At 40.7% G+C, this 25,919-nt stretch overlaps 5 protein-coding genes across 12 annotated transcripts; 2 read left to right on the forward strand and 3 right to left on the reverse strand.

Moving 5' to 3' along the window:
- Positions 1-1,549: 1,549 nt before the first annotated feature.
- On the reverse strand, positions 1,550-5,938 carry zgc:77849 (UPF0472 protein C16orf72 homolog). The gene is made up of 4 exons (XM_046048251.1): positions 5,526-5,938; positions 3,797-3,877; positions 3,356-3,631; positions 1,550-3,250 (listed from the first exon to the last, which is right to left on the reverse strand). The coding sequence occupies exons 1-4, from the start codon at positions 5,719-5,721 to the stop codon at positions 3,012-3,014; spliced, it is 792 nt and encodes a 263-aa protein (XP_045904207.1). The 5' UTR covers positions 5,722-5,938; the 3' UTR covers positions 1,550-3,011.
- On the forward strand, positions 5,266-13,626 carry abcg2b (ATP-binding cassette, sub-family G (WHITE), member 2b). Of its 7 annotated transcripts, XM_046048196.1 has the most exons (18): positions 5,280-6,054; positions 6,537-6,812; positions 6,908-7,088; positions 7,191-7,342; positions 8,276-8,335; positions 8,420-8,537; positions 8,634-8,789; positions 9,182-9,339; positions 9,563-9,714; positions 9,995-10,087; positions 10,621-10,772; positions 11,096-11,247; positions 11,769-11,858; positions 12,597-12,721; positions 12,871-13,025; positions 13,128-13,217; positions 13,337-13,389; positions 13,478-13,626. In XM_046048196.1, exons 3-18 carry the CDS (start codon positions 7,041-7,043, stop codon positions 13,623-13,625), a joined length of 1,902 nt encoding a protein of 633 aa, XP_045904152.1. In that variant the 5' UTR covers positions 5,280-6,054; positions 6,537-6,812; positions 6,908-7,040; the 3' UTR covers position 13,626. The 7 variants fall into 7 exon arrangements, with proteins under 7 accessions (XP_045904155.1, XP_045904150.1, XP_045904149.1 ...); XM_046048199.1 differs by lacking the exon at positions 6,908-7,088 and having other exon boundaries at positions 5,266-6,621; positions 9,563-9,576; positions 9,658-9,714; XM_046048193.1 differs by lacking the exon at positions 6,908-7,088 and having other exon boundaries at positions 5,279-6,054; positions 6,537-6,621.
- Positions 13,627-13,633: 7 nt separating this feature from the next.
- LOC123970258 lies at positions 13,634-16,097 on the reverse strand. Its single transcript, XM_046048247.1, has one exon. It carries the CDS (start codon positions 15,908-15,910, stop codon positions 14,921-14,923), a length of 990 nt encoding a protein of 329 aa, XP_045904203.1. The 5' UTR covers positions 15,911-16,097; the 3' UTR covers positions 13,634-14,920.
- Positions 16,098-16,506: 409 nt separating this feature from the next.
- Positions 16,507-18,822, reverse strand: LOC123970270 (cell death-inducing p53-target protein 1-like). Of its 2 annotated transcripts, none has more exons than XM_046048261.1 (5): positions 18,632-18,822; positions 17,829-17,971; positions 17,619-17,747; positions 17,018-17,145; positions 16,507-16,863 (listed from the first exon to the last, which is right to left on the reverse strand). In XM_046048261.1, exons 2-5 carry the CDS (start codon positions 17,887-17,889, stop codon positions 16,702-16,704), a joined length of 480 nt encoding a protein of 159 aa, XP_045904217.1. In that variant the 5' UTR covers positions 17,890-17,971; positions 18,632-18,822; the 3' UTR covers positions 16,507-16,701. The 2 variants fall into 2 exon arrangements, with proteins under 2 accessions (XP_045904217.1, XP_045904216.1); XM_046048260.1 differs by having other exon boundaries at positions 16,971-17,145; positions 18,632-18,820.
- On the forward strand, positions 18,669-25,599 carry arpc1a (actin related protein 2/3 complex, subunit 1A). The gene is made up of 11 exons (XM_046048228.1): positions 18,669-19,110; positions 19,798-19,891; positions 20,124-20,228; positions 20,484-20,706; positions 21,298-21,405; positions 21,524-21,627; positions 21,738-21,846; positions 24,013-24,088; positions 24,183-24,376; positions 24,656-24,746; positions 24,833-25,599. Exons 2-11 carry the CDS (start codon positions 19,828-19,830, stop codon positions 24,869-24,871), a joined length of 1,113 nt encoding a protein of 370 aa, XP_045904184.1. The 5' UTR covers positions 18,669-19,110; positions 19,798-19,827; the 3' UTR covers positions 24,872-25,599.
- Positions 25,600-25,919: the final 320 nt, after the last annotated feature.

Below are 25,919 nucleotides of genomic sequence, written 5' to 3' on the forward strand. Positions count from 1 at the left end.
TTCACTTGGGCGAGCCCAAAAAGTTGACACAGTACTGTTGACCTGGTAACTTTCCTCTAACACATCAGAGGCTGTGGCGCCTCCTTCATGGCTGTCTTTAAGTGTGGCGGCTCTTTGGCAGCGATTTAGTGAAGACAGTCAGCAGTGCTAGTTTTCGTGTGTGTGTGTGTGGGCACTGTGGTCAAACCAGCTGTCAGATCAGGGAGAGACATGACAGAACCAAATATCCGCAAAGACTTAGCCTATGCTTATAAAAAGGGAAACTCAATTTTTGGCTTTTATTTCTATGCCTTGTGCTCAGTTCATGTGCCCAATTTTCAATTTCACTTCTACTGTGCACATCAGCTTCTTTATTGTTGTTCCATTAAAATACTGAGGTTTAAAATTGTGTAACATTTAAAATTGGATGACATTTGTAAGAGTGGTAAAACAAATGTGTGAAAATATCTCTGTAGGTGGAAATGGTTGTGGCCTATTTGGGCAGATAGGTGTGGGAAAAGAAAACCAATTTTGCTTCAAGTCTTGTTTAGATGGTTTTGGTGTCAACTTCTGTCAACTACAAAGTACTATTTGACATATCCAACAGACAAACAAGCAGGACTGAAAACAGCCTTCTTGGCAGAGGTCATAAGCTTCCAAAACTGTCCGATATCCATGTCAGTCATAATGACATTTGTTAGTGTTAAAAGATGCCACTGCCTAGGTGAAGTACATAACTACCTCTAATTGCTCATCTGTGACTACAACTGCACACTAATGCACTGAGTCACCTCAAATGACAGCTGAAATACTACAATTTGAATAATTTTGTCATTATGGTGTGTGTGTCTTATCCTTATTTATCATAAGTGGTTCTATTTGACCCTGTGATATTTTATTTCATTTTTACATAATTTTGATTTGTCCTTAAAACAAGCCCCTCAATGAAATCATCGTTCACCTTTGGAAGTCAAGCGAGATAGAGATAACTTAACAAATTAGATCACTGAGCAAATAAAAGAATCCAGTTGGCAACAAAATGAGCTCTACCAAACAAAACGCAAACACAGCACTTGTTAGCATGTTCAATATTTTGTTATCCATCTATCAACATTTTATCTTTGTCAGTGAAGGAAAATAGAAAGCAGAACAAATTAGTCTGTGTCGCCCCCATGTGTTGGCAAAATTGAAGTGCACAATGGTTACAAAAAGTTTGACAACCTGCCTTTACAGAACACCGCTGTACTGCAGTTACAATTACAAAATGAGATCCTACATTCTCCTTTCAATAGATCCTCTATTCAAGGCCCTTGTCAAGTGATGACAGAATAATTAAATAAAAAGAAAGGGCAGACACTGCAATAGACAATAGCTGAAACTCAAGGGATTTGTTTTTTACATTTCATTGCACTCTTCATCCTTCCTTTCTTGAGATTGGCCCCTGGTAATTCTTAGAAACATCACTTTTGAGAGTAAAGATTATCCTGCACTGAAAAAGAAATGTGTCCAGCAGGTAAAAGTCAGTAAAACATAAAACTGCAACTGGCAGAAAACTCAGACAACTTAGATAAACACTTGTATTTTCTTTAATGTCAGAATTATTTTTGTACATGGACATCCCAACGGATTTGCACTTCTTTTTACAAGATGTACCACATATAACAGCACCTACATGTTATTTACACACATTACACAAGATTGTATCACAAAGCAGTGATATTAGCAAAACAAGTGCCCTGTGCCTTGCTGAACCACCATGCCAATAGTCCACGAGTTGGCTAAACAAAATGCAATATCACAGGCAAATGCAACCTGTAATATTTCTAGAATTCAAGCTGAACCCACAAGTGTGAAAATGTAACTCTCTCTTAAGTACAAGAGACAAAATGATAATTCGCAACTTTGTTTTTATTAATGAGCCAAATGCAAACAGAAAGTGAAATGCAAGCTTTGAAACACCATTACTGCTCTTAATGCAAAAATGCAAGAACCAGTACTCAGTGAAAGGGAAACAGTGTAAATTTGGATAACTTGTAAACATGACATATGTCTAACAGTGTGATTAGAAAAATTGCAAGAATGCAGGACAAGGAAACAAATCTTTGTTGAAAATAGATCTTGTGACTCCACTCCTCGGTCAGTTAGCTGACACTTAATGAAAGTCGCTATTATCTGTGTAAATTGAACTGACCTGCTTTGTGATAAAATCCTGGTTTGGGCTGCAAATGGCAACTAAAGAAAAATATAGGATGAATTTAAGTAAAACAGGAAATGTTTCAGTCAAGTGGGTGCTGGATTTGCCTGAACCCCGCATCCACACGCACACACACACCCCCCCACACTCATTGTTGCACAACAACCAGAGATACTGTAGCAGCTTTCTCAAAAGGCGAAGACAAGTACAACACAGTAAGTGGCAGTTCTGCTGTCAGATACGCAAACACACAGAGCAGCAGCAGAATGAGATACACACGCTGACAAGCGCTTTGATTCGGCCACATGGTAGGGAGGTGGTTCGGCCTCCTGAGGAGTGCGGGTTTCAGTCCATTCGGATTTGGCCAACACTCCGAGGAGGAGGAGGAGGAGGAGGTACGCACGCTTGAGGAATGAGGGGGAAGAGAACTGCAAACAGTAAGCAACAGTCCGTTTCATCTTTTTATCAGATGTGAAGCAAAAAGGAGCCTGGCCATATAAACAATGTCCAAATGCAACATTCAGCATCTACATTTAATGTGTGACGTGTGTCCACTTCGGTATCAGATATACTGAGGGCAAACAACTGAACAAAATATCCTGAAAAAGAATGGAACACTACTATGGTGAAGGTGTGAGACAACATTCGGGGGTGAAATAAGAAATAAAGACGGGGCGAAATATCTGGGTTGGTAATAGCGGAGTTCCTTTATTTGTAGCATTGCAACTAAGACGAAAAGAGGAAGATTTCAATGGTTGGCCAAGGCATCAGTCCTCATCAGCTGTCCAGTCGGCCACCAAGAAGAGGACAGAGGAGGGATTAGTGGTGTAGGAAAAGTTCAGAGCATCCTGTTCCGTTTATGAGTAGGTGAGTCTGTGATGACATCACTACAGGGGGCAGGGCCTCGTTTACGATTGGCTGTGGAATCCAAATGGAGCGCCATCTCCTCAGCAATGAAGGTGTTGAGGTCCATGTCATGGAGACCATTCCTACGGCGACTGAGGGACTGGGCGGGGTGAGTTGGGGAACCGGGAGGACCAGAACGCACAGAAATGCTTGCCATGGCACCGCTAAGACCTGGAGAGAAAAAAAGAATGTGAATTCACAGCAAACCATATGAACTCTTGACATCGAATTCTAAGAATTCAAAAGTGTCTTTCTGAACTGGGCATTTTGACCTACCATGCAGTGCTATGGCCTCTCTAAAAGGCTGCAGGTCGGTCTCCACAGAGCTGCCTGTCTCTGGGGCTGATGGTCGGCTTGCAGACACCATGGCAACTCTGGGCGGGGCGCGAGCCGTTCGTGGAGGTGGAACTTTGCCACACAGGAAGCTGATGAGGTCTTCACGCCTGATCGTTCTTCTGCGTTTCTTAACCCATGCAATCACATCCTTATTCCTGCGCTGGTAGCCTAAGTGGATGCCCAGGTCATAGCTCCGTTGGCGGGCCTCCATACTTTCTGATAACACACAAAGACAAATGTTTTTAGTAAATCTGGACAACACAATGAAAGTTTATCCGCACCAATCTTATTTACATAAAGTTCTTCCTCAATGCCACAGAAAATGCAACTGAAAGAGATAGTGAAACAACATGGGTAATAGTCAAAATTACTTTTACTTGCCTTTATACAGGTTAGTGACAGCTGTCGCTGCATTCTGGAAGGGCACCCAGAGAGAGAGGCCTTGCTGCTGACATACTCTATCTGTAAATTCAATTTAAAATGTTAGTCACACTGTGATAACTTTACAAATGACACTGTTGCCACATAAACCCCACAATACCCTGTCAGTCAAATATGGGCAACTGCACTTACACATATACCCAAATAAAAAACAAAGATGGGATGGTGTTTTCATAAGCAGGCATATTTCAAACTCAGATTTAATCCAAATGCTGCCTTAAAACATCCACGATTTCATTATAACCATTTATTCATAAGCTTTACAAAATCAAAGTGTGACGATGTGAAATGTGACAAGTAATCTGTGCAAATTCTACTACTATTTTAATCACAAATAATTGCAACGGTCTGCATGAAGACTACTGATACAGAACACAGATATTTAGGGTTACCACTAAATGCAAGTACAATTGTTCAGAGCAAATGCAGTACTCTACTACTAATCATCCTTCCGCAAATTCAATCTTGACTGCAAATCCTTACATCTAATCTGCAGGGGCTGACCATAAAGTTTCCACTACAAATACCTCACTGGTATTACATTTTATGAAGCTGTGTTACAGTCTGAACATTGAGTGATGGGAGCTTGGAAGCAGAAACATCTTACCAAGCAGCTTTTCTAGACTAAGTCAGGAATACTGACTGCACATGACAAGTAGTTGTAAAATAATCTTACAAAATAGGGCAGCCCTAATGTATGGCAGTTGGTCAACAAGACCATCATGAATTAATTTGATTCTGAGCAAATCTAACCAACCATGAGGTCACCTTTTAAAAGCAAACATTTTAAACTGGGCTCAATGCGGTTTCGCATTTCAGACTGACAGGAACCAAAGTTATTTCCAAGCAACACAAATTCAGTTTATTGCTTAAAACTGGGCAGGGAAGGTCCGATACTTCAACAAGAACATGTTTACTTTGATCCTTTTTCGCCATTTTGTTAGAAATATTAACAAGGCACCCGCAAAGGTCTCTTGAATTGTGTGTTGGAATAAAACGTCTTTGTGCCGTTAAGTTACTTACAAAAAGCCACCACGCCACTGTTAACAGTTAACTACCACCGCGAATGACCGTCAACAAACGAGTTGTTTTCAGTCGGCAAACTCCTCCCTATTTATCGCCATTTTGACTAGCTTGGTAACTGTTAACGTGTGGACAAAAACATGTTAGTGTGAGCCATATTGTGTCCAAACAGGGGGAATAAATGTGTTAAAAACACCGACAACACACGCCGTTGTGTTGGCCGGTGTTTTTGGAGTCACTTAGCTCGACTACCTATCGATCCGTTTAGCCCTGGAGATCCTCTGACAGCTCAGGCCACACTGTGAACCAGATTCCGCCCTACTGTCCCACATTCTGACACGGTGACCGGCTGTTAGCGTTTGCTAGCGCTAGAGGCGGCTTTACGTTAGCTTCCGTCGGGATGTCGAGAAGAGAACTGCAGAATCATCGATTTTAATCATAATTTCAAATAATACACATTCAAGTATCACCCAACACAACCATGGAAACAAACACCGCTAGTTTTGTTTAGTAGAAACAGCTGTGAATAGCTAACTATTAGCCTAGCCGGTGTCCTTTGTGTCTCTCTCCGCCCAGCGATACATTTAGCTACCAGGATTAGCTTCCATTAGCTAGCTTAACTTGAAGTTCTGCTTATTTTACAGACCTTTGTATAGCTGTGCTACCGCGGTGGCTGAGTTCTGAAAGAGGTGCCACAGTTTCTGTTGGCTTTGTTCCGTCTCCTCCTCGTTCGGAACATCCTGTTCGGCCTCTGCTAAGCACTGCCGTTCCCATTTTGAGAACCAGTGTTCGGGGCCGTGTTCTTGGATCTCCGCTTCTCCCTCCTCCTTCCTCTCCTCCATAGCTAACGGTTGGCGTTAGCTGGTAGTTTATAAGGTAGACTTCGTCTTAAATATGGGATCGATTGGTTTGCCGGAGGTACTTTACCGTTACACAACCCTAACAGTCTATACAAAAGGGGAAAAACAGTTGCTGTTAGAGTCGCATTGTGGACATTATAAATTCCGCCCACACGCCCAGTGTAGAGCACTCCAAACTAAAGAACGCGATGACAACATCTAACAATTTCTTCATCTTACCACGCCCATTTCCTGCTACACTGAAAGGGGGTTGGCTGCAGCGATCTATGTAGGCGGTTCTTTGTGCCTGATTTGACAACGGCAAAAAGAGAAAAGGTCAGAGATAAACAACTCCTACCAGCTGTACAGCATTCTGTACGATAGGGGGCAGTCTGACCATGGAAATGTGGGCTACTTCAACGACCACATACTTTTTGTGTACTTTAAGTGTTAGGCTGTTTTTTATTGTTTGGGCAGACCTTTAAGTTAAAAAACTATATATCTATTGTGGAGTTATCAACAGATTCAGTCGGCACTGTAATGCTGCCATAATTAAAGTTAGCAGTTAACATTAGCCACAATATGCTATTCGTCATACCAGAACAATTAAAGCTGTAGCAGAAAAATAACTCAGCCAGGGTAGTTTTATTGGTTATTAATTCTGCTTTTCATTTGTAAGAGTGTTATTGTGATTGTTATGTGTTATTTCTGCTTTCAAACAGCACATGAGCTTTGAATTTTGTGGCAACCATTTGGTGAAGGCCACTTCCTGTTTAAACATGGCAAAAACCATACCCATAAAGAAATTGTTTTCCCAGTTTGATGGGGAAGAACTTGACTGGCCTGCAGAGAACCCTGACCTCATCCCCATCCAACACCTTTGTTGTGCTGACTGTGAGCCAGGTATTATCGCCAAACAATGCTTTACCTACACTCTTGTGGCTATTGAGCAAATCTCTGCAGCCAGGTTCCAAAATCTGGTGGACAGACATCCCGGAAGTAGCAGTAGAAGTCATAGTAGCAGTAAAATCCATCCATCATGAGGAGAAGTTCCTTGCTTCAGCTCCCTCACGACCCGGAATACAGATAATTAGGTAGGCCTACTGATAATGGATAGATGGATAAAACTTAATAAGCAGCAATACACACTAAACATTCTCATCTGTTATCATCTTCTATTATCACATAGCTTGTGGTGCTTCTTGGGTGCAGTCACTGCTGCAGTTGAGATTTTGGGGGGAAAGTTCAACGTCAACAGCCACAAATCTACGGGCTAAGGACTGAGGGAGTCCAAAGATCAGATGAGTTTATAACTGAAACATATGATTACATACTCTTTCACCTGTATGTCTCTCCGCCAGACTGCACAGGTCTCTGTCAGACTGCACTTCTCTCTCTCTTTGAACACCAATTTCTGACTGATTTTTTTTTCACTCTCTCTCTCTCTGCTGGTAACGCTGCTGTTTTTGAAGATGTCTAAGAGGGAGCAGATTGTTTGCAGTGTTGAGGAGTATTTCCAGGAACTAGGGCCAACTGTTACATTCAGCAACCTGCACTACTGTGTTCAGGAGAAGAGGCTCTGCTGCAAGAGAGGTCCTGAAAAATACATCCTCAAAGATGTGAGGTAGGAAATAATACTTGGGTGTATATGTGTATATATACACACACACACACACACACACACACACACACACACACACACACACACACACACACACACACACACACACACACACACACACACACACACAGCATAATATGACTGCATGTCAGTATTATCTGTTGGATGTAACACATCAGGTGCTGCATTGCCTTTTCCTGCCGGTTTTTATGCAAAAACTGTGCACACTAATGTTTGCATATATAGTTATATATCAGTACATTTTATTGGAACTTGGTAAATCTGAGATGAAATTAGAAAATCTGAATAACAGAGTCAAACATGTTCTGGCAGCAATCAGATCCCAAACCAGAGGGGATACATCTAACTATTTTTCCATGGTATTTTCATCAGAGCCTTTGGCCAGGGCCATTCAAACAATCGACAGTGAGTTAAATCAAGTAATCAAAGCATGAATGACATTCAAAAGGCATTCGATTTTACAACATTATTGATTTCAGTGTCAGTGCTACCTTTTTGATGGTACTGTACTTCCTGTTGTACATTTATAGTAATACATAGAACAATGAAGAGAATTTTATGAATTACATTGACATTCATAGACAATGTTTTCCAGAGATCTCATTTTGGATTAAAATACAAGCTATGGAAACGCTTAAGTAGAAATAATAAAGAAATATTAAAACAATAATGCCACCAACACATACTGTCAGGTGTCAGGCAGTTGAGCATTTTTAAATGTAAGTTTTTCCTGACTTGTGAATATAAATATTTAAAGCATAAACATGGGAACGTTGCAATTTACATTGTAAAGGTTAATCTTTGGCTTTAAAAACTATCTACTACTATGCACAGAATTTATTCTTGATTGTTTTATTATAAATTAATTAAATAAAGAAAATTGACTTGACTTGATTTTCTGATTTGTTTTTGCAGTGGCATCATGAGACCTGGGATGAATGCTATCATGGGCGCCACTGGAAGTGGAAAAACATCGTAAGAAAAATGTTCATGTACATGCAAACACACAAGCACTGTCTCACGCACAACCCCAAGTTAGTTTCTTTCTCTTTTTGTCAGACTCCTGGATGTAATCGCAGGCAGAAAAGACCCTGCTGGACTGCAGCAAGGAAAGGTCTTGGTGGATGGGAAAGTCGTCACATCTGACCTCAGGCTCAGCTCTGCTTATGTGGTTCAGGTACACAAATACAATACATACACACACATTTTTTGACATGATAATATTTTAAATTCATTTGAGTAGTTCGTGCCTACATCTCCTATGTGCTTCTAGGATGACATCCTGATGGGCACACTGACTGTGAAGGAGAACCTTCAGTTCAGTGCCAACCTCCGTCTCAAACCTCAGCATCACTCCTCCACTGATAAAAAGAGCAGAGTAGATGCCATCATACAAGAACTGGGCCTAACAGACTGTGCAGACACTAAGGTACTGTGCTACATACAGGAGCTAATAGCTGCATATCACTCAGCAGTGCTGGAGACAGTACTGTGAGGTCTCTCAATCTTGAAGACTGTTAGTTTGCTAAGATCTTGTAAATGTAAAAAGGAGTTTGATTACAAGTATTTTATAAAAGACTTAATTACTTCCGTAACCCTACCCACATGAGTAAACCGTATTCAGACTATACAATAATGTGCACCAATGGAGCGAAACACAAATGATTCCTTTTGCCTATTGTTTGATCTATTGACTACTTTTTACTTTTTAAAATTTATTTTAAAAGTTACCATATTTTAATACACATTTAATTATTTGTTAGGTTGTGTAGCATGAAGGGACTACAAACTTTAATTTCGTTATACAACCTTGGGGTGCAGATAGGGACAGAGTTTCTGCGTGGCGTATCTGGAGGTGAAAGGAAGAGGTGTAGCATCGGGATGGAGCTCGTCACCTCTCCCTCTTTGCTGTTTCTGGATGAACCGACCACCGGGCTAGATTCCAACAGTGCAAACTGTATCATCAGTGTACTGCACAGGTACAACACCAATTACAATTTAATCTCACATTAGGCAACACATAAGATACAAATGACAACTGAAGCATACAATGCTGCTAAGCATGGCGGGTTCAAACCGGCAATGTACTGCTTTAATTAACATTTGCTTAGGATAGAGTAGATATTATTGATGCAATCTACTGTTGTCTTTGTGTTTTCTGTAACAATATGGATGATAAAAAATGTCCTTATGTGTGTCCAGGCTGTCCAGAAAAGGTAAGACTGTGATCTTCTCCATCCACCAGCCACGCTACTCCATTTTCAGACAGTTTGACCATCTGACTCTGATGCATAAAGGGGAGGTAGTGTATGCAGGAGCAGCAGACCATGCACTGGAGTACTTCACAGACCTTGGTATGTGTTCACTATGTAAGATTTAGAACTAAGAAAGTATTATAATATATTATTATGAATCCTTATATAGAAAAGGGAAATCTATTGTATTGCCATATGCAGTGCTCGTGCTTGTCAGTCAGCTCAACCTCAACTTAGCTGCTGTTTGATATTTTAATATTCATACATAATAATCAACTACTTTAATTTGAAATGTAAATAAACTGGTTGTCTACCATGTCAGTGTTCTTTTTTATCTGTTGTGGGTAAGATGTATTTGCATGTGTGTGTTTGTATACAGGCTACCAAATTGAGTCCTTCAACAACCCTGCTGATTTCTTTATGGACATCACAAATGGAGAGGCAGTATCAACATTAGAATCACTTACTGCAGGTACACTTACACAAAAGACACACACACGGTTTAGGTATGTAACACCAACAGAGGCTCTAAGAATACACTAGGTGTCCAGGTCAAATATAGATGATGAAATACTAGATGATGAAAAAACCCCCACCTATTTCCTCTGAGAATTAGATGACAAGATCGATCTCATGTCTGTAAAATAAGTATAAAGCTGGAGTAGGCGATTAGCTTAGCTTAGCAACACCTGGAAGGAGGGTTGTTATGTTACTATTACTATTGTTGTATATTATTACTTGAAGAACCTCGGCTGGCCGCAAGCTCATGGTAATGGCAATATTGACAGGAAGTCACTGCAACTATGTTCTCCAAGAAATAGTTACAGCCAATTTTTGTTAATTCCATTAACAAGAATTACCCAAACCTAGAAGCCCAGATACTGTTTTTCACTTGCAAATCACCAATCCCTGAGAAGAGTAAATGACTGACTCAAAGAGAAATTTATTAAGCTGCCCTTATCTATAACATGGCGATGTGTAAATCACCTCTCTCTCTTTCCACAGTAGAGTGTAAAGACACACTGGCAATGAAATACAGTCAGTCTCAACTTTGCCGGAATGTGCTTGAGGAGTTGGATCATGTGAACCAGAGCGTTGCTGAAAGGGCCAAAAGTCAAGACAAGGGAGCCGACTTTGCCACCTCTTTCCTCTATCAGGTCAGCCAACTCTGCAATTCAGAAACAAATTAAAACTTTAGACAAAATATTTCTCACAAACTTAATAAAACAGTTATCCATTTGAGGGAATGAAAGTCGCACTTGTTATTCATTTTGTGATAAATTAAAATTGAAGCGAGTTTATGATGTTACATCGCAGAGTTTAATGACTGTGGCAGCCAGCTGTTATGTCAGTGTGCTTGGCTGCCCGCAGAATGAACCCTGTTTATAACTGTTATCATGGCCATAAAAAAATATTTCCATCTTTGTGTGTGTGTGTGTGTGTGTGTGTGTGTGTGTGTGTGTGTGTGTGTGTGAGATAGATGCATGTGGTCTGTGGCAGGACGGTGCTAAACACTCTGAGGAACCCTCAGACCTCTTATGCCCAGTTGGCTCTCAACATCTTTTTTGCAATTCTGGTGGGACTCATTTATTACCAAATGCCCTTAACGCTGCCCGAGGCTTTACAGAACAGGTACAGTACACATAACCTGCAGCATAACAGCCAAGCAGTGTATCTGCTCCGTTTTTACCTCAGCACAGTCTTTCCACTGTAAATGTGGCACCTTTCCAAGCTCAAGGCAAAATTACGACAGAACTACTTAATGAAAACAGAAGATAATATCAAAGGTTTTTCTTTCTTGTTTTGAAGGTTATTGCCTGTGGTAGGCAGGAAAATGTGGTGAGACAGCAAATGTGAATATCTCTATTTCAGAAAAGTTCTGCAAGAAGAATGACAAAAAAGCCCAAATAAAAAGATTCTAAAAAAAGGTATACAAGCGCTACTTTGCAAGCGTACTTTACTTATGCAAGCGCTAGGGTATGATGGCTGAATTTAATTTGCGATACAGTAAATAAGTGAGATAAGAGGCCACGAGAGGTCTCACAGGTTTATTGGGGTAAAGCACAGGTCAGGGGGAGATTTTCTGACTTTTTCTGCTTAACTATCCATGAGGTTAATTGATAATCAGATTACATATCTCTCTCTCTGAACAGGAATGGAGCGTTCTTCTTCCTTATCCTCAACATGGTGTTTGGGAATCTCTCTGCAGTGGAACTCTTTATCAATGAAAGGGCAATATTCATGTGAGTGACAGATAAAAATTGTGTGTGCGCCAGTTAATGTATGCAGAAGGTGCCTGACTACAAAGATGTTCAGTGCCAAGATAGATTTATGTGGCTCACATTTCTCTTTTTAATGCTATTTAAAGGATAAGGGTTTTGCTATTTTGTATTTTTCCTTATTGTCAATGAATCCTGTGAAAGGACCAAAACCAACAATGCATCAGTCTGTCTCAATAATACTTTCAGAACTTTCCAGCTTCCCTTTTCCATCTGTGGTCCTCAATCCCATTCATTCCTACAGATATAAATCTTAATTGTGGCATTTCATTTTTAGTAAATGTTACTCAAACAAGAGTAAGCACTGCATTTGTTGGAGACTATTTTCAGCTGCGGTTTAATACACATTTGGTGCTCTAGTGAGTATTTACTATAGCAAGTACGTGTATGTGGTATTGATTTGAAATAAACTACAGTGTCCATGTTCATCCTAATGAGGCAACATGTCGCCCAGTGCAACAGTGTTTCTCATTTATGTGCTTTTAACACTTTTTGGAAAACTTAGAGGCACAGAGAAATTAAATATATCAGGCCTCAGCTACACCAATAATAGAACAATCAATTAATTGTAGGTTTAGTTTTTTCATGGGATTTGTTGACCAATGGAAAATATTGAATATCAGTAAACAGTGGTAGAGTGACAAGAATTTTATCTGTTTTTCATCTGTGTCTCTTGAGAATCTTTGTTAATGTTTGTTGCAGTCACGAGAACTCCAGTGGCTATTACCGTACTTCTGTCTATTTCCTGTCCAAGGTCTTCGCTGATCTCATCCCCAACCGCATCTTCCCTATCTTTGCGTTTTCAATCATAGCCTACTATATGATGGGTAATTCTCATACACATACGTGCACATACAGACCAAGAATATACGGCATATTGTATCATGTAGATGAGGAGACTGCACTGATGCAAATCTAGATAACTGGGAGCTGCCTGATTCTAGTTTTTTTATGTCTATGTCCACGGCTCATTCAGGGTTGAAGCCTGCTTTTGAGGCCTTCATGTGTTTTGCCCTGACCATGTGTCTGGTCAGTCTGGCAGGAGTCAGTCTGGCCTTCCTCGCCTCAGCAAGTGCATCTTCATTTGGCATGGCTAATATCCTCATTGCTCTACCCTTCGTCTTCATGATGGTAAGACTCACACTCAACACATACATGACTGAGATCATAATGTGTGCTCTTGAAGACATGTTGTATTATTCCCTCTCTTCACCCTTCATCCTCCCATTTTAGGTCTTTGGTGGATTTCTTGTTAATCTCAATACCATGCTGAGCTGGCTCTCCTGGCTGAAATGGATCAGTATCTTCAGATATGGATTGAATGTAAGATACGGAAAGTAGGCAGAGCAAGAGCAGATGGGTGTGGTTGTGAGAATGAGATCAGTAAGGCTTAATTTATCTGTGGTGAGGAAGTTGTTTAGCCAAATCTCTTTGTCTGGCAGGCTGCATTCATCAACGAGATGACAGGACAGATTTTCTACAGTAACACCACTATGTAAGTGCAGAGCGACAGCATAACCACTCTTTAGATCACAATAACTCCCACATACACACACACTGAGCCTCTCTTGTCTGTACTGCAGGATCCCAGGGGAGCTGTTCCTGATAAGCCAGGACATCGACTACTCTGTGTGGGGCTTCTGGCAGAACCAGGTGGCTCTGCTGGGAATCATATTGGTCTGCATGTTCCTGGCCTACGTACAGCTGCGACGAATCAACCGCTGGAAATGATGCTTGTCTGTATCTTATTTATTTAACAGACCTCAAATGAAACACAGAACATCATTTGAGGGAAATTAACATATTACTGGGAAGTTATTGTTTTAGATGTTTGATTTTGAAAACTTAAATAATCACATCAGGTGCAAAGTATTATATAACATTACACAAGTAATCTCTCTCTCACTCACTGACTCACGCTCTTAAACATAAACAAACACACGTGTTGTAACATTTGAATCCCAGGTGGATAAGCTGCCGCTAAGCACACCTGGTCTGTGCACGAGGGAATGCACAGCAACAGCCAAGCCAACATCTTAAGTCCTTACAAAGCTACTTACAGTGAGTGAGACAACTTTAGCTACAGTACAGAATCTACTATGTGGAATCTCTGTTTTAAACTTTATGCAAGTTTTACATAGATATTATACTGATAGAATTAACTAAACATAGATGTAAACTCATTAGATGCATGTAGTACAACTTGATTACAGTGCATAGAATAAGATTCACACATGAAAAGCTTACAAAAATTAACCTTTTGGTTTCCCTAGCTTTAAGGTTGGAAATCATCTTATTCTACTCTGACAATATTACATATATTCAAATCATTTATCTACCATCATCAAAAATCTTGATTTACACTGAGTGAAATATTCAAACCAAGACTCTGATTTTTATGGCTGCACTTCTGCATTAAATGGAAATATTTTAGATGTTTTGTGCATCATTTTACACACATTTCCTCCAAAATTCTGACTATTTTGAAAAAGAGAATTAAGTATAAATGTTTCTTACAAAGTCAGTTGTAAGACATTTTAATTGTTCCTTGCACCTGCAGTGCATTGTGCGCATAATGACTTTGAAGTGTACCTCTACTAATAAACCAATAAGTTGTGACACTCAAATTTAAGTTTTAAGATGTGATCTATTGGCAAAATATGGTTAGTTCAAAAAGGTGTTCAAATGTGCAGAGCAAATATGAATGCCTTAAGTTTTACTTCCCCTCTGACTGAAGATGGATCAAATGAAACAGCGGGAACAGAACATTTCATGAACATGCCAAAATTCCCTGTCAGTTTCATAAAAACTTTAACACTGTCACAATGGATGAATATCTTAGCAGGACTGGGCTCAGAAAAATCATAGTTTTCATACTGATCCTAGATGCATTCACAAGACAAACACAGAGTACCAGGGGATACATAACACAAGCACATCTTCAAATTGCAACTATCCAACACAAACAGGAACTGCAGTTCAATCTCAGATTGGACAAGATAACACCTCAATTAAGCGTTTCACCTCTAGAAACTTTTCACAGAGCTTGCACTCTTAGTCAGGCTGTTTCTCACTGTTACTGGTGTGTTTTCCAACCCACGGAGCCACTCTGTACATTTCAGCACCACACGCTCATCCACACCATAGTCCTCCTCTTCCTCATACTCCACATCATCATACTTATGTTGCTCGTTTAGAAGTGAGATTTTCACAATTGAGCTTATGTCTAAGAGTTCAGCGTCACTGTTGGTTTGAGCAGCAACTCTGTTGTTTGGAGCGCTGCGTCTCTGTGTTGCTGGTTGATGCCTTTTAGAGATACTTTCCCTCCTGCGTCTGGAGTCCGAGGTGCTTCCAGAAACACCACCTCCGCTTCCAGCATGTCTAGACGCTGAATGTCGTCTCTCACTGTTCCTCTTTTGCAGGAGCAGAACAGCCTCAGGTGTGAGAGTCAGTGTGAAACGGGCCTCCTCCTGATGCCTGGCCCTCGTCTTCACCTCTGGTTCACTCTTTAGAGAGCTCTGGCTTGCATTTTTGTGCTGCTGTGTTTTAGACAGGGACTCGCCCGAGCTGCAAGCAGCGAAGCTGCCCGATTGTGATGAAGGCAACAATCGGTCCCTTCTCTTTGCAAGCAGCTCTGTCCCTGACACTCCTTTGGCAGTTGGCAGATGACTCCTGGGTTGGCTCTTCTTCCCCAGCTGCTTGAGGTTCGAAGCCAGCCGCTGCTTCACTGAGCTGCCTTTGTCTTCTCTTTGGACCTTCGTCTCGGCCACAGCAGTTGTAGATGAAGTGCTGTTGAAAGGTCTCTCCTTCCCGGTCAATCCTGACACAGAGCGTACAATCGACACAGGTGGTATGAATGGCATTTTGGCAACACACAGGATCAAGTAGAAGAAGAGTTCAGTTTTGCATTTGAAGCGCTGGATGAAAAAAGAAGAGGGTAGTAAGGAGGAAACCGATGCATCCTCAGCCATGCAGGGGTCAGCAGTGTGTTGCTGCAGGGATCCACCAGAGCTCATCTACCCTGGAACAGCAGACATCCTCACAGCATCAAATGCCTGAGCGGCAGGAAGGCGTGGCATAGCACGCTTTAAAAGGGAGTGTACAACCTCAGGAGAGGGAAATAAAGGGTTTTGCTGCATCTGAAATGCTCCGAAGCTCAAAGATCTAAAATAAACTCACTTTTAATCCTCTGGTGTCAGTGAGGACACGTTTACTACGCACACTACATGTGCACATGCAGGCTTAATCCACACAGGCTGTATTGATGACGTGAGAGAAAGTAAGGTGGGAATTGGTATAGGTACTGAGCCCTGTAGTGGAAATGAAAATATGTGGAAACCAAGTCTAACTTAAGCATGAAACTTCATTGTTGAACTTGAATATTAGTTGTTTGACGAGTCAACGTCCAATTACTAGCTTTTCCCACAGCATTTGACAGTATCTCGTGGCGGCATCATGGTCTTTATCAGGGGATGGAAAAGGTAGCTGCTGAAATGCAAATTTCATCTGCAGACATTTGTTTAGGACAAACTATACACAATTGCTTGTGTCCATGCTTAGTATGTTTATCTGTTGTGTGGTCTGCTTTTATGGAGACAAACATGAACTAACATTTGCCACAGAAAACATTTATTTGAGATGATAGTTACAAAACATGATTTAAATATAGATTAAAAAATTAATTTCACATGACAGGAACTAACGTATCTTCTCCTTATACATTAAAACATACTGTATACGGGTATATTTTAAAGTTATGCTGACCTACGTCAAGACAGGTATGCACACATTTTACTGCAATCTTCTGTTAAGGTGAAAAAACACAAACTATAGGTAGTTTAGCTTGTGTGTTCATGTACAACATGTCTTCCTGTGTATATGCAGAACTCGTTGACAGCGAGGACAAGTGTGATAGGCATCCTTGAAATAGTTCACAAATAATGGAATCAGGCAACATCCAAGCACCAACCTGTGAGACAGAAATTACACATCAGTCTTTGCCTTTTGAAGTGTCTGTGTTATTGAGGCTGGGGTAATTAGATAACCAGATGTAGGTGTTTGAATGAGTCTCCTCACCCGCACAACACAAACACAAAACACATGAGCCATGCTTGAAACCCAACTTTGTAGGTGACCTGGGTCGTGACCCGCGTCTGACAAGAAGGGCATGTTGTCAGAGCCGGAGAGCGATACAGCTCCCTTTCATAGGCCACAAACTTTGGCCTGGGAGTAGACAGGGGGAGCGCAGACACTATAAGACATGGGGGGATGGAAAGTAATGCTTATTTTCAAAATGTAACATTACAGTATTGTGATTCTCTCTCTTTCAATCAACCACCCAACACTAACTCCTTAACATTATCCAATCATTACTGTTTGAGGTTTGACTAGCAAAGAATCATCATCCAAAAACCAAAATGTCTATTCAATTTGTGTCAACTTGTTTCTGAATAATATACTTCTTTAAATTCTTGTATGTTATCCCGATCCATGAAAGAGAAGAACTACCAATTAAATCAGTATGTAGAAGTCAGCCCCAACACTCCTTTTTGATAGTATGCTATGCCTATTAATAGATAGACAACTGAATCAGCACTTTCAAACTTATAATAACTTACTGAAAATCTACACTTGAGTCATCACTAAAATGTGAACAAAGAAAATGTGACATTCAGGCCTACTCTACATGTTCAAAATGGAGGCAGATGTTAAGCGAGTGTCTACCTGATAGAGATGTGTGGGTTTGGGTGGAGCAGCCAACTCCAGGAGAAAAGGAGAAGGAAGGAGGTGGTGGAGGGCTGAAAGGTGAGTGAATTTGGTAGATTCTCACATCTTGCCCTGACTGACTTCCATCTATAAAAACAAATACACACTTACTTTGAAAAGAGATAATTTCAGGCCCTGTAAACCAGGCAGGTTGAGAGGGTATTTTACCTGGTAAGAAGAATGGTGGAGGGGTAGGATACAGCTCATCCACCTTTGGTACTGAATCCATTTAACGATTTGGCGATGTACCACAGGCAAAAGACAGTGAGAATCTGACTGTGGTTTGATGTTTGCAGCCAGCAGCAGTTCATCTGTAGGTGTACCAGGTGCGATGGAGAGATGCTAATTGAAATCTCCTCTGATTGGTTTGAGAACCTATTACTCATAAGCCAATGGCAGGATCATCTTTAAGATGAGGCATTTTAGGCATCACAATGTCAATGACTTCCATGAATTTTTAAAAGATTTACACATGTAAATCAGGCCAACAAAAGGCTATAGAATGACAGGTGTGTCGGAGCAAAGTTAAATGTATTTGTACAACATCCTTCCTGGAAAACAATCCATGCCACTAGATTTGCTTCATTTGATCTCTGCAACGGTAACGTTTCCTAACTTGGAAAGCCAAGTTCTGTGGTAGATGTTTAAAGCTTAAAACCATCTACCCATCAAGCAGGTGGAATCTGATCATAATAAACGCTTTAGCAAAATAAGTATATTTTCATAATAATACAGGCACCAGCACAGGATGTACAGGTTAAGAACATGGCCAGATGAGCCTTCTTGGAGGCCCTTAGGCAAAAATGTGCTTCTGGGCCCCTATTAACTCCCTGGTCCTCCCACCCAAGAGAGGAATTAATTATCAGGTAGCAGCTAGGCCCCATCTTAAGGCCCTTATTTCTGATATTGTTTTTAGCAGTGCATATTCCTATATTCACAAACAGGCTTGGGGCCCTGAAGTAGGTACCAACCTTGATTAGGACTGACTTCCTTCCCTTGTTTCAGTTCAGACGGACACTGTGGGTCAGCCATTGTCACTGCCCTTCAGATTTTTGACTTTTGTCCAAGTAATGCACTAGATTGTGCTGTTTTGAAACCGGTTAGGCCAGATTGGATGTTTCTATTTGAACCACTAGAGGAGCTCGTCGTCGTATGTGTGTGAGACTTCGACGTGAACGAGGCTTTCCAGTTGAATGTAACAGCTAGCGTGATGATGCTAAGCTAGCTGTCAGCCAGGCATCCACGGGTTTTGCTGCCGAATTAGCAACCGGATGCTCGCGGTCGTATCCTACTGGCTGTCTTGACATTCCCTCAACATTCCCGGACGAATTCGTGTCGACTGACCAGAGTCCGCGAATTCAGGTCCATTCCTAATCTAACGTTTCCCCGATAGCGTAACTTAGCTTACCGGCTATCGAGAGTGCACAACTAGGAGAACCGGACTGACGAGGTAAGATAGCATCAGTGCTAGCGGAATTTACGGCTAATGGTGTAGTTATCATCGGAAGTAAAGACCTCTTCTCCAAGGAAAACCCGGGGTCTGCAGTAGAAAAGGGAGGCCTTCTGGTAAACTCGTGTATAGCAACACATATATTTCTTAAAATGATCAATCTGTCAGTCCTTACTAACACCGGTGAACAGTTCGCATTAGCTAGCAATTTGATTCACTTGCTAGTAGCGTTAGTATTGTTTTGCTTCTGTGAACGATTTAACGAGTGAGGCAACTAACCTAGTCATGGCAATATTACAGTTGCTAGCTAAGCAAGTCAACTTAAGCTCATAAAAGTGATGAACTTTGCATGCCATGGTAACGAAATTGACTGGTTAAAGTAAGCTGGCTAACGTTAGCTCGGTAATGTTATTTTAGCTAACGTTAGCTTACGTTAGTTGAAGCAGCCTTTCAATGTTTTGAATGATTGGGTTTGGCTAATATATCCGAGCTAACAAATGGAATCCGAGTACCCTTGCAATTAAGTTAACTGGTTGTCCCATTTGAGAAGTGGTCATACAAACTCTTTAATACACACGGTCATCTGTGGAGTTTTAAAGCCGGTAGAGACAAAGTTCAGTTCAGCTGTTCGCTGAGGACTTGTTTGTCGCTACTTGCTAAACTAAGTTTTGCTTTGTGAATTCGCAGAGTTAAACTTAAGGACCACACCCAGACAAGATGTCCCTTCATCAGTTTCTGTTGGAACCCATCACCTGCCACGCATGGAACCGCGATAGGACACGTAAGGCTCAAATATGTCCTCATTGTACACATCTTTGACAACCTATTACTGTATTATATATTTTATTCTAACGAGTGCAATTTCAGCCAAAAACAAATCCACAATTTGTTTTCTGGACTAACAAATGTTTACATTAGTAGTTTGGCTCTGCATTACCAGAAACTGGTCTAGCTTGTTTGTTGTTGTTGTTGTCCATCCTGTTAACGTGCTAGGGTTATCTTTTTTCCTGCAGAAATTGCTATCAGTCCTAATAACCATGAAGTCCATATTTACAAGAAGAGTGGCAACCAGTGGGTTAAGACTCATGAACTGAAGGAACACAATGGACACATAACAGGTATTTCATATGACTGCTGACAGAAACAAATTAGTTTTAGTCACACCCCTTGCATTTCTATGACTAACCCACAAACAAGATAAGTGTGTTGATACACATTTAATACTCGTGTGATTCTGAATTATGTCCATAAATAGGCTTATTCAACTCTTGAGTGTGCCATCATAAGGCACTTCATGATTGTTGCAGCAGTCAGTCAGTAATAACATAGACTCTTTGTAATAATTAGTCGTTTTTCTCTATGTTGTGTTGTAGGTATTGATTGGGCTCCCAAAAGTGACCGTATAGTGACATGTGGAGCCGACCGTAATGCCTATGTGTGGTCCCAGAAGGAGGGGGTATGGAAGCCCACACTGGTCATCCTCAGGATCAACCGAGCCGCCACCTTCGTCAAGTGGTCTCCACTGGAGAACAAATTTGCAGTTGGTAGTGGCGCTCGACTCATCTCTGTCTGCTACTTCGAGTCTGAGAATGACTGGTGAGGCTGTTTGTACAAACATGTAATTTTGCATATGTATCTGATGAAAATTAATATAACAATAGACACAAGATCATGGCCCAGTTTTGTGATTGGTAGTATTAATCCGTTATTTTTGCATTTTAATATATAGTGTGTTGTCACCTTTTAAGTAGGGTATTGTGGTGTTTTGGCATTTATTTTTGTCCTGTTGAAAATTCCAGGCAGATCAACCGCTAACTTACACACTAACAACCCTAAGGCAGATTTGGCATTGAATCTGTACTTGCGTGTTGTCATCTGCTTTAAAACAAAAGTACTGTATTTCCAAATGCCAGTGAAGATCTACTCCAAGGCTTGAAAGATTTTACTTTGTGGCACTGCGCCGATCTGTTCTATTTCTTCTGTCTTTTAAATCTGGGCTGCCTTCATATTAATTTTTGTTTTGGTCATGTGTTGTTTTAAATTGAAAACAGACAATAAAACAAACAGTTCTGTTTAGCAGAACTACAATCACAAATTTTTGCTGTTGCCGATTTTAAACATAGCGTGTGTGTGTGTGTGTGTGTGTGTGTGTGTGTATATATTTTTCTTTGTTTTTAAATTCTTCAGGTGGGTGAGCAAGCACATCAAGAAACCAGTCCGCTCCACCATCCTCAGCCTGGACTGGCATCCCAACAACATCCTGCTGGCTGCTGGATCCTGTGATTTCAAATGCAGGTGAATGTCGTTAACGGTGAATGTAAAACATTTCATGAAGAGTAAATGACTTCCTGTCAATTTCTTTTTTCTTTATATTTTTTTCCTTTTACTCTCCCCCTCCCTCTCTGGCCTCCAGGGTGTTCTCAGCCTACATTAAGGAGGTGGAAGAGAAACCAGGTCCCACGCCCTGGGGCAGCAAGATGCCATTTGGGGCTGTGCTAGCAGAATTTGGAGGAGCGGGTCTGTATCCATGTCTTCATATGTGACAGTAAAAATCCTCTTTCAAATGACTTGCAGTAACCAATCGAACTAAATCAGATCTGTTTTTTTATGCACTTTGTGTCTGTTAGGTGGAGGGGGTTGGGTCCACTCTGTGTCTTTCTCAGCCTCTGGTAACCGTCTGGCCTGGGTCAGCCACGACAGCACTGTCACTGTAGTGGACAGCTCTAAGACTGCCAGGTATTTACATTTCTACTCATAGAAGGATCTTGTTTATGGTTGCAACCAGCAGGTTTCTCAAATAACAGGTGCCCTGTGCATTTCCGTCCTCATAAAACCTTTGCAAACTGCAATGCCAAGTATTTTATCCTGTATTATTGATATCCATGTTTACTAGCATGCTGTCTTCTTCTACACTGCATTTGATGGTACATTACCTTCATTTCTTGGCTTGGTGCCACAAACTGTAGATCAGTGGAATTGTTCAAAACCACGGGTAGGAATGTATCGTTTCACCCATGTGCAAAACAGGGACCCACTCATAAAAACTGCTTTGTTGTCTTAGTACAGGTTTAAAACTTCACAGAAAATCTTGAATTATATAAATACTAGTGCTGGGCAACAATGAAAAATTTTCATTGCGATTAAACACATGATTTTCTGCGATCAATGCGCAAAATTGGATAATGAATTCTAAAGTAGTGAATTGCACACTAATTTAAATGTACTGCTATATACACTAAAGTGCCATAACATGTGGTTTGCAAACACTTTAAACAAATAAGGTGCTTTTTACCAGCAGTATTCCCTTTACACAGTAGCAATAAAATATTTCTTGTAAATCTTAAACTTAATATAATCAAATATTAAACCAAAGCTGTTTGCCACTGCCAGGGCATTACCTCTTTATCTAGCTTTTTAAAACAAGTTACCATCAGAGTGCAGTTTTCTTGTTGTTGTTAATAGCAGAAACATTTTTCTGTTATCAGGGCGCAGCATAAACAGTCTATTCAGTGGCAAGTGTCCCTGTTAGAGTGAGGTGAAGTGCTCGCCTCACGCACACGCCCGCCAGCTACCAAAGTCTTCAACTTTTGTCTTGAACTTTTGGTACACAACGCGCAGCACAACATATTGGAAGAGAGACTGATCCTCGCTGTGAGTTTCCAGAACCTATTAATGTTTACTAAACAGGACATCAACAGGAGGGAATTCACACAACAGGGCATCCCTGCAAAACTAGATGTAGGCTTATCAGGTAAAGTTATGTAACGTTAGCCTATAATTTTAACTTAAGTTAAATAGGCTACAGCTGTGTAGTGCACAGATGCCGTTGCCATGGTTACTCTCAATAGAGCGCCTGCCATTTACTTGCGGAGCGCTGTCTTACTTCTCCCACACGCTGCATCCAACATAGTCTGCCGAAGTCTCCCTCCACTGCTTGTTTGGGTGGGTGATTTGCAGGCTGATCAAAATCCCACCCCTCCTGTTACTTATGGTTTGACTGTATGTGTATTCAGAGCCAGTGAGCAACGGACTGTCAAAATAATAATAACCTAATAAAAGCTGTGTTAACCTCAGATAAAATAATTGTCAGCATTAATTAATTAATGCGATAACACGTTAATGTGCCCAGCCCTACTAAATAAACATCTGATAAATCTGAAATTATACAGTTACTATACTAAAAATGAAGTAGAGTTAATGAAGTTTCAGCTACTAACACAAGAGGAGGAAGATCATTTAGAACTGGACCTGGTACCTTTTTGTTTTGTTTTCAGAGCAACTAAAAAGATAAAAGAAGATAAATGTTTATCCTCTAAACCAAACAGGGAGATAACAGATAGAGATGACTCTTTTGAATTAATAGATGAGGAGGTGAATGCCTCTCGAGCGCTTTGGTGATCTCCAAAAAAAGAGTAACCACTTTCATAAAGTTTAAATCTTCTCCCACACATTAATCTTGTTGAAAAACGATCCATTGTTTAAACAAGAAACATTTACAAAATTAATTTCTTTCACTACATGAGAATACATTTTAGTATATTCTCTGTATTATTGGCTCCTGTACATAAGCTGTAATCTGATCATCTACTCACAGTACCAATAAGGTGAGAAAGGTAAAGTCCAGGTGATCCAGAATCATGGCTAAACTTACATGACATGCTGTTATCAACAAAGTGCAGGTGACTTAAATTGAGGGAGCAGTGTTTGAGACAAGTTCTGACTGGAAACCTCCACAGACTACAGCGATAAAAGCCCAGTTACTTTTGCGTTTTTTGGTCACAAAACTTGTGATGATATCTATAATAACACAAATTTTAAATATGTTTGTAGTATGATGCCAGTTAATCTTTTGTTAAGTACAATAAAAACACTTGATTGATTAATTAATTTGTGTGTGTTTAGTCCTTCACAGATGAAGACGGAATTCCTTCCTCTCCTCAGTGTCATTTTTGTTTCAGAGAACAGTCTAGTAGCTGCGGTAAGAATAAAACATACTCTCTATTGCATGTTTCTGTACGGAAAAATACAGTAAGTAAGGAATGTCATTTTAAATCTGTTGTCTCCGTCTTCAGGGCCATGACTGTTGCCCCATGCTGTTCCGTTGCGACGATAGTGGAACACTGACATTTGTGTCAAAGCTCGACCTCCCCAAGCAGAGTATCCAGAGGAACATCTCTGCCATGGAGCGCTTCAGGAACATGGACAAGAGAGCCACCACTGAGGACCGCAACACTGCCCTGGACACACTGCACCAGAACAGCATCACGTAAGTCACACTATCTTAAAGCACCTTCACAATTTAGATTTAGATATTCTCAGATGTTAAATTTTGTTTTTCAATGGTTTTACAGCGGATTTTTTTTTTTTTAGTCAAGCTCTGTGACGTTGTGTTCCTCTTATAATATTTCCCCAAATTTCAGGACTTTTTCTTACGGTCAAACTCTTGTGAGGGCAATATAGTGAACTTCATCATTATAATTTTCAATATTATAACTTCTTCACCCCTTTGAAACTGTCTCTATGTATCTACATGTCTGGTCCATAGCCAAGTGTCTATCTACGAGGGAGACAAAAGGGATTGTCGCAAGTTCTGCACCACAGGCATCGATGGAGCAATGACCATTTGGGACTTCAAGGTATAAACACACATGCAAATCAGCCTCTTCAGAGATTCATTTCCCCAGATCTTCCAGCTCTAACTCTCATGTGTTTACCTCCTCAGAGTCTAGAAGCTTCTATCCAGGGTCTCCGCATCATGTGAAGAAATCTTGTGAATGAATGAAGAAGACGCACCCCTCCCCCCCCCCAAGTCCTCCCTCCTCTCCCTTTTCCACCTCATCCCCTCCGCTCCTGCAACGCAGCCAGTCACATACATAACTGACCACCTTATTGAGTGTCTGCTGAAGCACTGATCAGACCATAACACACTCTTGTGGGTGTGTGCAAACACTCTCTCACACACACTAAAGTACACAAACATGCATACACTACACACACACTGAGCTGACGTGTGACATCACTGTTGATTTATTTTTTGTTTGTTTGTTTTTAAAATGAAGGTTAACCAGGTGTCAAAGTGGGGAAGGTCCTTTGACACGTATTAAAACGTGACGTGAACTGTGTGTTTTTATGTTTGCTAACCTCCTGTACCAAACTAAAAGGTGCGTTTTATCCAAAAGTCAGACTGTATTTCACCACAGAGAACCTTAACATGATCTCTGAATATCAGTGTCGGGAAGATCGGAAGACGTGATGTTTTACTTCCTGGAGTATATTCTCCAGCATGTTCTGAGGTCATGTTGCTGGTTGGCTGTAGAGATGTACAGGATCTGATGGTGGAGAGAGAAAGCAGCTGTCTAAATTCTGCGGAGTCACTGCTGTCCAGCACTAGGCTCTGTAGCTAATACACTAAAACCACACAAGATGGAGGATTTCTATGTAACTGATCATGAGGTAGACGTGAAATAAAGACAAAATACATTTACAGTACACAAGTCACTCGAGTGTTCTCTTCCTTTGTCTTTGCCTCTCTCAGATAGTGGATGGATAGATAGTAGTTGTTTGGGGTTTTTTTTTATCTGCAAGCCATGTTTGTGCTTGTGTGCTTAAAAACTATTTAATTGGGGAGACACCTTGTCTGTGGAAGGCGCCATATAAATAAACTTTACTTACTTACTTGTCAGCGGTAGAATGGTTAATCCCTGGTGTGTCTGCTAGAAGGGTTTGGTTCCTGAAACCTAAGATGAAAATGACAATCCTGCGTTTCTTCATATACATAATTGTGCATTATAATGGCTGAAATTACACAA

This window comes from Micropterus dolomieu, linkage group LG04, assembly GCF_021292245.1.
Source record: "Micropterus dolomieu isolate WLL.071019.BEF.003 ecotype Adirondacks linkage group LG04, ASM2129224v1, whole genome shotgun sequence".
Lineage (NCBI taxonomy): Eukaryota > Metazoa > Chordata > Actinopteri > Centrarchiformes > Centrarchidae > Micropterus > Micropterus dolomieu.

Excerpts from the sequence above, each read along its gene's own strand:
- abcg2b (XM_046048193.1), top strand. The coding sequence starts at position 6,541 with ATGGGGAAGAACTTGACTGGCCTGCAGAGAACCCTGACCTCATCCCCA. Across the intron at positions 6,622-7,190 it reads TTGTGCTGACTGTGAGCCAG|ATGTCTAAGAGGGAGCAGAT; the intron begins GTATTATCGCCA and ends CTGTTTTTGAAG. Across the intron at positions 13,390-13,477 it reads TTCTACAGTAACACCACTAT|GATCCCAGGGGAGCTGTTCC; the intron begins GTAAGTGCAGAG and ends TCTGTACTGCAG.
- LOC123970270 (XM_046048260.1), bottom strand. The coding sequence starts at position 17,889 with ATGGATTCAGTACCAAAGGTGGATGAGCTGTATCCTACCCCTCCACCA. Across the intron at positions 17,748-17,828 it reads TCCACCATTCTTCTTACCAG|ATGGAAGTCAGTCAGGGCAA; the intron begins GTAAAATACCCT and ends TTGTTTTTATAG. Across the intron at positions 16,864-16,970 it reads TTTGTGTTTGTGTTGTGCGG|GTTGGTGCTTGGATGTTGCC; the intron begins GTGAGGAGACTC and ends TCTGTCTCACAG.
- zgc:77849 (XM_046048251.1), bottom strand. The coding sequence starts at position 5,721 with ATGGAGGAGAGGAAGGAGGAGGGAGAAGCGGAGATCCAAGAACACGGC. Across the intron at positions 3,878-5,525 it reads GGTAGCACAGCTATACAAAG|ATAGAGTATGTCAGCAGCAA; the intron begins GTCTGTAAAATA and ends TTGAATTTACAG. Across the intron at positions 3,251-3,355 it reads AGAGGCCATAGCACTGCATG|GTCTTAGCGGTGCCATGGCA; the intron begins GTAGGTCAAAAT and ends TTTTCTCTCCAG.
- arpc1a (XM_046048228.1), top strand. The coding sequence starts at position 19,828 with ATGTCCCTTCATCAGTTTCTGTTGGAACCCATCACCTGCCACGCATGG. Across the intron at positions 21,847-24,012 it reads GACAGCTCTAAGACTGCCAG|TCCTTCACAGATGAAGACGG; the intron begins GTATTTACATTT and ends GTGTGTGTTTAG. Across the intron at positions 24,089-24,182 it reads AGAACAGTCTAGTAGCTGCG|GGCCATGACTGTTGCCCCAT; the intron begins GTAAGAATAAAA and ends CTCCGTCTTCAG.
- LOC123970258 (XM_046048247.1), bottom strand. The coding sequence starts at position 15,910 with ATGAGCTCTGGTGGATCCCTGCAGCAACACACTGCTGACCCCTGCATG.